Source organism: Quercus robur, chromosome 12 (assembly GCF_932294415.1).
Source record: "Quercus robur chromosome 12, dhQueRobu3.1, whole genome shotgun sequence".
In the NCBI taxonomy this organism is placed as follows: domain Eukaryota; kingdom Viridiplantae; phylum Streptophyta; class Magnoliopsida; order Fagales; family Fagaceae; genus Quercus; species Quercus robur.
The window spans coordinates 1,790,563-1,803,289 of NC_065545.1; the positions used below are offsets into that span (position 1 = coordinate 1,790,563).

At 34.1% G+C, this 12,727-nt stretch overlaps 1 protein-coding gene across 1 annotated transcript; it reads left to right on the plus strand.

The window, feature by feature from the left end:
- Positions 1–1,536: 1,536 nt before the first annotated feature.
- On the plus strand, positions 1,537–9,958 carry LOC126709317 (uncharacterized). Its single transcript, XM_050409517.1, has 5 exons — positions 1,537–1,695; positions 1,792–2,047; positions 2,499–2,699; positions 2,805–2,875; positions 9,534–9,958. Exons 2-5 carry the CDS (start codon positions 1,886–1,888, stop codon positions 9,778–9,780), a joined length of 681 nt encoding a protein of 226 aa, XP_050265474.1. The 5' UTR covers positions 1,537–1,695; positions 1,792–1,885; the 3' UTR covers positions 9,781–9,958.
- The last annotated feature ends 2,769 nt before the right edge of the window (positions 9,959–12,727 follow it).

A 12,727-nucleotide genomic window follows, 5' to 3' on the forward strand; every position in this document is an offset into this window, starting at 1 on the left:
GTTAGGATAATGGTTAACAATCCATTTAATTAAAGAAAATTTTTATGAGAAAAGAAAAAAAAAACAATCAATATTTTGACAGTTTTTTTTCATTTTTCATAAATATATTGTCAAAACTTTCCTAAAATATATTATTAATCATTGTCTTAAAGGCACCTATTAACATAACTCTCGATAAAAAATTGAGTCATGTGCGTAAGTTTATAGGAAGTCTTTGGAATTTGGGTTACTTCAAGAGTTGGAGAATGGTGACCTTTATATTTCAGTCTCAGTTGCTATATTGTTTGCGATGTCCAAAGGTAACCTACTGTTCTCACACTTCATTAGAGCACCCACACTAGATGTGGGATATGTGCCAAATGCTAAATATTTGGCACATATTTCACACAAAACCCAATTTTAGCCCATTTAGTAGATGTGGGATATTTTTTTTTTTTTTTTTGCAACATTGAACAGTACCGTGGCAAATTTGCCACGGTACGGAAGATATGTGGTATATTATTTGTTGTTTGTTTATTGTGTTAATGAGTAGTAAATATTATTTTAATGTATAGAATTGAATTATAAAACATCTGATAAATGAGATGTTTTAAAATAATGTGGTAAAATAATAAAGTAGGCATTTGATGTGGTAAAATGACATAATTTTTGGAACATCTGCTACGGATGCTCTTATAGATCTTTTTTTTTGTGCTATCTTTTGCTTGATTTACATCATTTTCTGGGTTCTTTAGTCAACCAAGGTAAAACACCTTTTTAAATTTTACATTTTTACTAATAAAATTGCGATATCCGTGAGATTTTGAGTTTCGAAATTTCTTGTTAGTATTTTAGTTTCGAAATTTCTTGTTAGTATTTTTAGAATCACTATAATAACTTTATATACATTCGAGAAAATAATTATATAGTCGAAGAGGTTTGAGACTAATTAATGAACACCCTTGATTATCAAAAATCCAAAAGAAAAAAAGAGGGGGGGGGGGGAATTACAATTTACACATTTATGGTTTAGTTGAAATTTAAGTTGCCTAATTGTAATTTGAAATTAGATATTTTATCCACATGAAATTAATTCAATTAGATTTTTATAATCCATCTCTATTAAAAATAGAGTTAAATATGTAATTTTACCTAATTTTTATGTCTCTTTTTTCTAAAAATACAAAAAAAATAAAAATACAAAAGTAAAGAAGATAAAAACTACCCATTAGAATACTTGCATCATACAAATTCAAAGCATAGTAGGGAACTTAAATTTATTTCAGCCACATTTGACCTTCTTTTGTTTCGTTTGTTGGGCAAAGAAACCGTTTAGGATTTGACAGGGAAAGTACTAACGATGTTGAACACATTTTCCGACCACCGTTCACGTGAAAGTTAGTGAAAACAAATTTTTACTCTTATTATTATTATTATTTTTTACTTACATACGTAAAAGAAAATTAAACAAGGTCTAGACATGGATAGTAACATGACCGATATAGCCTTTACCCATCGACTCACGCGACATTACTACGAGGAGAAAACAGTCTTTTTACGACCAACTCACTCACGCTAAAAGTACCGATCACCAGCTACGAGGTACAACATAGGCAGAACCTCTGATTTGAATCATTCATCCGTTGCCAAAAAAAAAAAACCTAACAAAGCAGTTAAACAAACTTCAACTAGCAAATCTAACACTTACGTAATATTGTACGTGAAAAATCTGTCTTTATTTTATTTTTTTTGCTTTGTAAATAAATATGCATTTATTTTTAATTTTTTTAAATTTAATTTTTTTATACACAGATACGTAGAGATTGTTACAGGGAGTGACTCACTAGTGAGGCTGATGATAAGAAGATAAAAAAAGGGGTAATCAGATCAATAGCAAAGTGTGTCAATGGCTTCAGAGAACAAAAGCACAGTGGTGAAAGTGAGGCCAGGAAATCAAGATGGTTCTTCAAAGGGAAAGCTTATTGATTTAAAGCAGAAATCTGTGAGCTCAAGCAAGCAGCCTGTTGATTCAAAGCTGAAATCTGCCACTGCCGTCGCAAAAACTGAGGTACCCATCTGGAATTAAAGTTCATTGCTTTTTTTATTTGTATAGTTGTATTAATTCTTTTGAGCTTTAGAATGGTGTTTTTATTGATTGGTTTCTCAGTTGGGTGATTTGGGTATGTGGGATTGATGAATTGCTTTGCTGTGTATTGATTTTTGAGTTTGGTATGTGGGTTTTGAATCTGTAGTAGATGAGGTGATTTGGATTCTGAAGTTTGCGGATTGGGTTCAAGAAATTGTGATGAATTGGTCAATATGGATGTGGTTTTTGTAAATAAATTTGTACAATTTGCAATGAAAAAAAAAGGGTTTTGAATTGAACTGCAGAACTGGTTGGTGGAGTAGTATTATTGTGTCTTTTATTGGATTCTGGTCCCTTTTATATTAAATCCTCCTCTTTTCTCTATCAACAATTATCTTGATTTCATATAGGATATTTTTTCTGAACTGTGAAGGTAAAATCAAAACCAACACCAGGATCCTCAAAACCAACGTCAGGATCCTCAAAACCAGCATCAGGATCCTCAAAAACAACATCAGTATCCTCCAAAAAGACAACAACAACAACAACAACAACAACAAAGAAGACAGCTACCAGAGTGAGAGAGAAGAAAGTGTATACTTTGCCTGGCCAGAAATCTGATCCTCCTGAAGAGGTTGTGTATCCATGATAACTAATCTATTTTCTTTTCTTTTCTTGAAAAATGCTTACGGTTATTTTATTCCACTTAGACCTTGTTTTTGCTGCTTTTTGTTCGCAGAGGGAACCCCTGAGAATTTTCTATGAATCATTGTCAAAACAGATCCCAACGAGTGAAATGGCAGAGTTTTGGTGAGCTTTCCTTCTATTCTTACAGCCTTTCTCCCTTTGTAAAGTATAATGGAGAATTTATGAAGCAAAATGTTTTAGAGCCTGTTCTTCTGAAAAATTTGAAACTTGCTTTATTATGAGTATTGTTATTATTTTCATTGTTTGGTGCTTAGACCATTGGAGGTCATATTATGAGGTTTGGTAGTGTTTCAATCATTGAGATACTATTAATCATGTTACTTAGAATTTTTAAGCAATTTCTTAACTATAAATGAAAACAATGGTTACTAGTTAGAAATTTAGAAGGAGATTCTTTTGCTCCATTGCCCAGTTGGACATGAGTTATGATCTTTGGTGTTTTTGACCTTTGGGTTGCATTGGCTGATGCTGCCTGAGGTGACAGACATATTCTCTTGTTGGTTAAGGGTGCATAGAAAGCATCATAATAGTACAATGCGGGCTGCAACTTCTCATTGTATTATGTGGTTAATTTGGAGGGAGCAAAACATCATCATATTCAATGGAGTGGAGAGAGCTGTATTGGAACTTAAGTCTATTTTTGTGCACTCTTTATTAGATATGAAGTGTAGAAAGACAAAGATAAGATAAATTTCATTTATGATAGCTAGAGAGAGAGAGAGAGAAAAAAAAAACTCTCTCTCAAATGCACACCCCACACAAAACTACTTCCTTAATGTCTACTGTTATTTTTGTGGCTGAAATTTCTTTCAATTTTCTCATCATATACATGTAACTTCTCAAAGAAGTATTCAATGGTGGGAAGACATAATGAGGGTACGAAAACAGAAAACTAAGATGGAAAATATGTTGATGAGTCTTTGGACTTTGCTTCATGTTGGGGCAAGAGAATAGGCTGAAGCGTGGTGGTGTTGGTCTTTTATAGATGGGTGATGTAAGTAACTAAGGGAGAAGTCTCTTTCTATTGCCTGATTAAGAAGTCAAATGTTAGTTCTCTCTGCTGATTATTCTCTGGGTTCTATTTTCAAATTTTTGTAGTAATTACTTTTTGGACTGTCTGTGAGAGTTGAAGTTGGAGGACTGGAAATGGGAGGTGCATTGATGCTTGGACATGATTTTAATGTGCTGAAACTTTTATGGGAGAAAAAAAGATGGTGAAAAAATGATTTCTGATTAATGTTTTGTAGCCTGTATTGGGGCCTCTGAAGGTAGCTGGGAGAGCAAATTTGATTAATATCCCCTTCAAAAGGGTTATGTTTAGGTAATTAAGATATCTGGACTTCACACTTGATGATGGGATCCAATTCTCTGATGCTGCTCCAAATGAGCTTCTTGGGCCTTCGTTGGGTCATAGAATTGATTTCTTTTGCAGATTACAGTTATCTGCAGTCATTGGTACAGTAAATGTGCTGTTTCACATTTTCCACCCTAGTTTCTGGCAGGATGCTCCAGAACTTAAGGGTTGATAGAATTGATCATAATACATTTTTTTTTGAGTTTTTTCTATCATTTACCTGGCTTAGCAATGGTTTTATGTGTTAGTAATTGAAAATAGCGTTAAAAGCTTGTGGGACTGGGAGGACATGAGCATGTCTTTGGTATAACAGTCAAGAGACACTGTTGACGTGGCTTGAATCATGGAGGTGCACCAAATGTACACAGATGCAAACTAAAGTACATTTGGTGCATCTCCATGATTCAAACCACGTCAACAGTGTCTCTTGACTGTTATACCAAAGACATGCTCATGTCTTCCCAGTCCCACAAGCTTTTAACACTATTTTCAATTACTAACACATAAAACCATTGCTAAGCCAGCCAGTGGTCGAGGTTTCGAGGTGAGTGGGTATTATCTTTCTCTATCCCCTTCTACTGTCGTTTCTTTCCCATGGAAAATGATGTGGCAATCGAAGGTTCCTTCTCGGGTAGTTTTTTTCTTTTGGGCTGCTACTTTAGGCAAGATTCTAACTATGGATAATCTTTGGAAGAGGCATTTTGTTGTTCTTGAGTGGTGTTATATGTGCAAAAGGTGCGGAGAATTTGTAGATCATCTTCTCCTTCATTGTCCTATAGCATATGAGATGTGGATTATGGTCTTTTGCTTGTTTGGTATTTGTTGGGTGATGCTACAAAGGGTAGTGGATTTGTTGGATTCTTGGTCGGGAATGGAATACTAGAAGTTTTGAGGGATGTGAACGGTCCATTCTTGAGTTTAAGTCTTTTTTCTTTTTTACTCTTCTAGAATGGTGTTTAGTTTTACCATCTTTTTCTTGTCTTTCCCTTCCTGTTTTGCTTGATCATTGTAATTTGGTTTCTTGATGTTTTTGCTTCTTTAGTACATTTCCTATGTATTGGACTGTGTTTTTTTTAATAAAATTTTTATGTTACTTATCAAAAAAGAGAAAGTTTGCATCACATTAAATTATACTCCTTATATGCCAGGTTATGGACCCATGACCTTAACCTCCACCCTTTCTTATGGGGGAGGAGGTGCCTTTTGAGCTAGAGCTCATTGGCAAGTAAAAAAAAAAACAGTCTAAAATCTAAAAAACTTCAAATATCTAATAAAATAAAAAAGGAGAAGGAAACAAATTCCCTGATCACCCTCATCCAATCAAAAAGAGATTAGAAATAATGGTTTTGATTTAGCAAAGAGACTTTAGTTCCATCGCAAGTATCTAGCATTTCTCTCCCTCCAAATTCTCTGGTTTAAGTAAGGGTATAAAACTCCACACATATGAAATTGTCTCTCCAACTCAACTACCGCTCCCTTACCAAATTAGGCATAACCCAAGAAATCTCAAATGAAGAGAAAACTAATGACCACAATTCCCTTGCAATAACATAATGTAGGTGAAGGTGATTAATTCTCTCTCATTGTACATACAATTTAACATTGATTTCTTGCGCTTCATTAGGTTATCTACTATTAGATTTTTACCTTTTGCTACTCTCCAAAAGAAAAAGGTCACCTTTGCCAGCACCATTGCCGTTTTAAATGGCTTGTCATAAAATTTGCCACTGTCTCCTTGCAAAAAGTTTGATAACGAAACCACACATCAAAATTCTGATTTCTAGACATTGTTCAACCCATTTGTGACGACTTGGGGATGCACTGGCCACATATACGCTATACTCCAAAAAATTAGTTACAATTAGAGCTCTCCATAATAGCTTAAATAGCCTAGATCAACCTAGCACATGCTTAATATGGAACTCAATCAACGTTTGATGTGGGACTTAGCACATGCCTATGCAATGCTTTAATAGTCCAAATTTTCACACAAATTCACACAATTTGGACTCAATCAAACGCTTGATGTGGGACTTAGCACATGCTCAATGTAAGATTTAGTACATGCCTATGCAATGCTTTTATATAGTCCAATTTTTCACACAAATTCACACAATTTGGGATCAATTTATCTATATAAAGGAGTTGGTTCAATTTTGGTCTCTTAAATATGTGGTTGGTTCGATTTTGGCCCCTAAAAAAATGTGATGCCTCAATATCTTGTTAGTCACATAATAAACAGAAAAAACGGAGGGACCGAATTGTTCCCTTTTTTAAATTTTAGTGACCAAAACTGAACTTTTTAAATTTGAGGGACCAAAATGGAACCTACACCAAATTTTAGGACCAAAAGTATAATTTATCCTTATTTAATAAATTTCGAAACATATACCAGCCAATTCTAAAGTGCTTCCATAAACTTACACCATATGTATCCTTAACCTCTGCAGGGCATCCATGAACCCAAGGATTTTGCTACCCTGCCTCAAAGAAGATCCCTAACTGTAGCATATTGCCAAAGCCAATTCCTTAAAAGAGCTTGGTTGAAAAGCTTTTTAATACCTGAGCCTCTACATTGTATTGGGGACCAAACTGTAGCCCAAATCACCAAGTGGTGCTTAACTTCATTCCCTATCCCTCCCCATAAACAATCCTTTTGCAATTTCTCAAAATCTCTTGGCACCTAGTATGGGAAAAGCTTATATAAAGTAAGTAGGTAAGTTAGATACAGTGCTTTTGATTAAGGTGACTCTTCATCCTTCTAATAAATATATTCCCTCCCATCTTTCTGACCTCCTTTCCAATTCTTTCCACAATAACATATACCCATAAAAAGGCCTTAGGACTTGCATCAGCAGTCATCACTGGTATGAAGGTGCTAGGGGTATTAGACTCCTAAGAACTCTAGATGATGGATGTGAAACATTTAATTCACCCATTTCAAAATGGATGGATTGGAATTTAGGAACTCAATGGTAGAGTTACCCTAAGAACTCTAGAGGATCCTAATCCTTACCAGTCTCTCCTCTTAGTGCTCTCTTTCTCTCTCTTGCACACGCATGCTCGCACACACTCACACATCCCCACTGGCTCTCACTTCACAAATCAGGTACTCTCTACCTCCCTTCCCCACTCCCCCTCCTCTCCCTCCCCCCCCCCCCCCCCCCCCCCCAAAAAAAAAAAAAACTTATCTCTCACCTTAGAAATTCTCTCTCTTTATGGCTTTATGATTTTTTGGTATGGTTTGTGATTTTTTTACAATAGACAATGATGCGTTTATATAAGTCATCTACTACATTGCACTTAGACTTGCACTGTTCAATTATGATTTGTTTGTGTTGTCTCCTCATAAACAAGGAAACATGATACATCAAGAAGATGCTTTTCGATCCTTCTTGAATTGAAGCTATGTTTTTATTTCTACTTTTCTAAAATTCATTTTGAGCCAAACTTGTTTTCTGGCTTAGAAAACAGAAATTTGGTTTTGAAACCTGAAAACTAATTGAAAAAAGAAAAGGTTACAAAAAATGGCCTAAGATTCAAGTATATGGTTGCTTTTATATTTCACATTAACTTTATCATATAAGCAGTATTTTCCCCATTTGTTCAAACTATAATGGCTAAGTTTCTAGTTTTCAGTTGTAGGAGTCAGTGTTCCAGTAACTTTTCTAATACAATGAGCTGAAAGTTTTTAACTAATGGTTGTAAACTCCAGAAATGTTGCAAATATTGCAAAACGATTTATTTATTAATCCTTGGCACCTTAAGTTCTGGATTCCATCTTCATGTAGGCAATTTGCAGTCTGCAATTAAGTCATTAATCTAAAGTTTTATTATGTAAATTGTAGTCAGTAAAGGGAAAATTATTGTTTCACCTCATTTGGCTGTACCCTTTCATATTTCTGCTCAGCATTGTCTACAAATTCAGTGCTCCAACTCCCATGACCTGACTGGTTGGCAAACAGTAGCTGAACTTTTGTGATGTTAGGTGGACTAGGATTCGAAAATCCAAACCAACTTAAGACTTCATTTCTGACAAGGCGCTCAGCAACTCAAGCTTTGATCTGATGTACATTATTATAACCTATCTGCATTATACCGGTGTAAATATTAAAAATTCAACTATAACTAGGAATCTAAAGATAGGTAGTCTCCTTCAACAGTTTTAGAGTTTTTTCCAAGGGTTTTTGGAAGTTGTTACAGGCCCCTTGCATTCTAAATCATGTTTTAAAATATATTTGATATTTGGATACCACAATAATGGTAATCATTGTGCACCAGTTTATACAATTTGGTTGTTCTGAAGTAGTTTGAACTAATCAAGCTGAGCAAGCCGTTAAACCTTTTTCTTGTGCTGAGGTTGGCCTTCACCATGACCCAAGAGCACCTCAGCTACAGTCCTCATTTAAATTAGTTCAGATCCTCCACATTCCTTCTCTAGTATTGTGATCCAATGGTTCCAGAGTGTACGCATAAGAGAATGTAGAAGATGCACCAAATACCCCACATTTTCTACTAAACTTTTACAACTAGTTAAAATGTAGCATCCATTGATAAATCATCTCAGACCCTATGGTTTAAACCATAGGTTCTGAGACTAAAGAGTGCATTGACTCGCTTTCTGTGGTTAACTTTCAGCCTAGCTGGGCTATTGCCAACATTGTTAGTAATGTCCTCAATTCTAGTGTGTCTTTCCTTTCATGCTCTTTTGTTTGGGTTCGGAGAGCTGGCAATTTTGCTGCCCATGTAGCTGCAAAGATTGCTCTGAACTCCAACGTGCCTTTTATGTTTTAATAAGGATAGTCTGCCACCGGTTTTAGCCGATGCTTGTAAGGCAGACTTCCCCCCTTGTGTTTCCCTCATTTAAGTTAATGACATTGAAGATTATCAAAAAATAAATAAATAAATGAAATCTGGGAACTACAGGTTAAAATAATGGAACTAAAGTGCAGAGTTGGTTTCTCAGAGCTTTCTTTACTTTATTAAGTTACTGTCATGTTTAAACTCCATTATATTTCACAACACAACAAATTAGAATTCTCAGTTCTCTACGATGCCTTGGGGGCAAATTTTTTTCAGGACCAACCATTTCATATATGGATACCATTCTTCCCAAATACATGCAAGACCTAATGGCCATCTTACAAGCTCACTTCTAATAGCATTCACACTTTCCTTTGAGATCAATATTCTGATTTAATTTGTTCAAACTGAAATAAACATGGGGATGAGTTTCTTAATGATTTTGAAAGAGTTACTTGACTTGGCAATCATCACGCATTGTTGATGTGTGTATCCACTATCAAGTTGTTTTATTGCTGAATATGCCATATTTACCATTATTTTCCTGTGTAAAATAATTAGTGCTGAGTGATTGGGAAATAATTAACATAATTCAACTTGCAGGATGATGGAGCATGGCTTGTTACCCCTTGAAAAAGCTAAAAAAGCATATGAGAAGAAGCAGAGAAGGCAAAAGGAACTTCGAATGGGAACTCCTATTAAATCTGTAAAACCTCCAAGTAAACCTGAAAGTTCACAGAGGCAGCAGCAGGCATCAAAGAATGGCAATTTAAAAGCCAAGAAAAAAATCCTTAACGAGAGTGATGATGATGACGACTTCATTCTAAGTGCCAAGAGAAGGAAATTGTAAGAAAAAAGCCCCTTCACTGTCTTTAGCAGTGTAACTCTAGATATTGCTTCATTAGATTCCTTTACATTTAACTGCAAAAAGACTAGTGTTGTGAAACAACATAACAAATAATAGACATTCTTTATATATTTTTTTCAATTTATGGGAATAATGAGCAGAGACGAATTACTGAATTCAAGTCCATATGGTGTTTTTCTACTTGATGTTCCAAATTTAGTTCCTTCATCACAACTCTTAACTAACTCTCTTAAAAGTATATCTTGTTTCTCTGGGATTATCGCTTCAAAATAGCTTATTAACTATACTTTATTGGTTTTCTTGATAGCCTGATTGGCAATCTTCATAGGCACTACAACCTATGTAACCAAACAAATTTATTATAGCAATGTTTCCTCTGCTTTTTCATGGGCCCTTATGCTCTCCATCAATGTTAACCATGTGTAGCTGGGAAAGCCAAACGTGGAGTGTAAATTTCTGTCTGACCGTAAATTGAATCATAGATGGTTTTGATGATATAATTAGGATGTCCTTTGACCAAAAGGAGCTACTAAATGGCTTGTATTGACATAATTTAGATGAAGAATTCTGAATAGTTTCTCTCTTACAATGAAATCTTGACTATTTTTTTACAAAAAGATAGAAATTGAACGATTGCTACCTGCTTCTTGCTTGTTTGACAAATTAAGTTACGATGTCTTCAAGACCAGTCCTCAAGCTAACATATATAGCCACGAGTAGCAGTTGCATTAAAAAAAATGGAGCTTCTAAATAATCATACGAGTGTTATGGGAACACCATTAGAAAAAGCACCAGGTTTCTGGAAAAGCATGTTCAATATCATATGTGCCGAAATTGCACGTGAATAGAACTGACAGTAACAGTATCATTAAATGTGATACAATTAACAGCAAGAAAATTATATGATAATCTGGTCCACGACCACGTGTGGGATTAATGCCTAGAATTGAGCTCCATGAATGGGCTTTTATGGATCTTTGTACGTCCCAACAACTGACAACACACACACACACACACATGAATACTGTACAGTGAATTTACTTATTTTGTGAACGAAAGAGTCTTAACATATTCATTCACTGTGATGATTATGAAAGCTAAAAGAGCTATCCGATCCGGTATTCAGGTCCCACACTGATTTGCATGGAATTAAATTTTGTAGAACCTTAATTAATATTTCTTTCAAGTATGGGCAATCCATGTGACTCATAAATAAGCATATGAAGCCGCAACAGTTGCCTTCCACTTCAGCCCAGTCCCGTTTATATGCAAATCCAACCAAGTTTGAAGATTTCGAAGATTCATATGTTGTAAGCATTTAATGCAATATGTAACAAATGTCTTACACGTGGTTTTGTTGAATGAAAGCAAAGGTCTCGGGGGGTGGGGAAGAAAAGAAGTAAACTCTTAAATTAGTACATGGGAATGGGATTGTGTCAATAGCTTTCAACTTGTAGGGACACTAGCTAGATAGGACAGTTCCAGGTTGTGCTTAATAATGTAACTTTAATATTTTATGGATTAGATTTATAGTGGGTACAGAAAATGTTGGATACACACAAAATTTGACAGTTGTTTTTTAGAAAATTGAGATTGATGCAATATTTCTTTCATACTTCTTTGACTGGAAAATGGTTTGGAATTGGTAAAATGCCTAACTTATCGTATATTTTGTCCTACTTATGTGACATTATATTTATATTTATTACATCTAAAAGCTTAAGATAAACATAAAGATAAAGATGAAACACTCAGCGAAGGTACCCTTGTGTACTTTGAGAATTCTCACTGTCTGTCATGCAGTTACTTCAGCTTTGTGGTTTCCAGGTTTATCATTATGGCTTGATTCGGTTATTCTTTTAACAGTGAATTTCGACTGTGCCAAGCAACCCTATATGCCGATTGCCGAATGTGCATCAGCCCAAAAAGGCTCATAAAACAATCTGTGTGTCTGAGGTACTTGTGGGAAAAATCAAAACCAGACCAAGGCTGCTAAATGATTTTCCTGACTTCTTCTAGATAATCCTAGGAAGTAACTAATGGGTACCGACTGTTGTCTTGGGTTTTCATGGTTCTTACTTTATTTGTGTAGGCACAATTTTTTTTTAAATTTATTTATTTTTGATCTAGTTAGGGCATGCACCAATCATCTATTTTTTTTAATTTATTAAAAATTGAAAAAACTGTAAAATAAGTAAATTACTTTTTTATTTTCACATAATTTTTTTTTTCTAGAATGGATAATTAATGTATACCTTAAGACATACATTAGTAAAACCCTTTTTCTAATTAATACCACTATATTTCAACTAATATTTTAGCAGATTAATTAATAAGTTTTAAACAAAATCCTATGTCCAAATACACAAAATCTATTTTTAGCTTTCTTCTCTTCTTTTTTCCCTCAAAGGAATTATGCCCTAAAATGTAATTAAATTGGCCTGATTAAGATCTTATTTGTTACATTGTTTGCCTCAATAAAATTTATACACAACTAGCTTGTAACTCCATGCATATGCATGGATATACTTAAAAGATACACATTAATATGCATAGTATAATTCTTACATATATAATTTAAATATTATTGATAGTCATTTTTTTTTTACTCTTTAAAGTCTTGTAAGAATGTTATTAGGTAGAAAATGTAAATTGTATATTTTTTTTTAAAATTTTTATGTTCATTAATTCTAGATTATTTGGTTTTTGTACACAATAACTCACTTGAATGAATATTTATGATATAGCCTCATATTTGATTCCAAAATTAAGAAATAAAACTCTCTTTAAAAATAAATAATTTAAGAAACATGGTACAAAATTGGACTTCAATTGTAGAATCTAATTGGATTTGCTCTAAATTTTACCTATATATATATATATATATATATATAGGTTATAGATGACTTATAAATTTAAACTGCTTTTA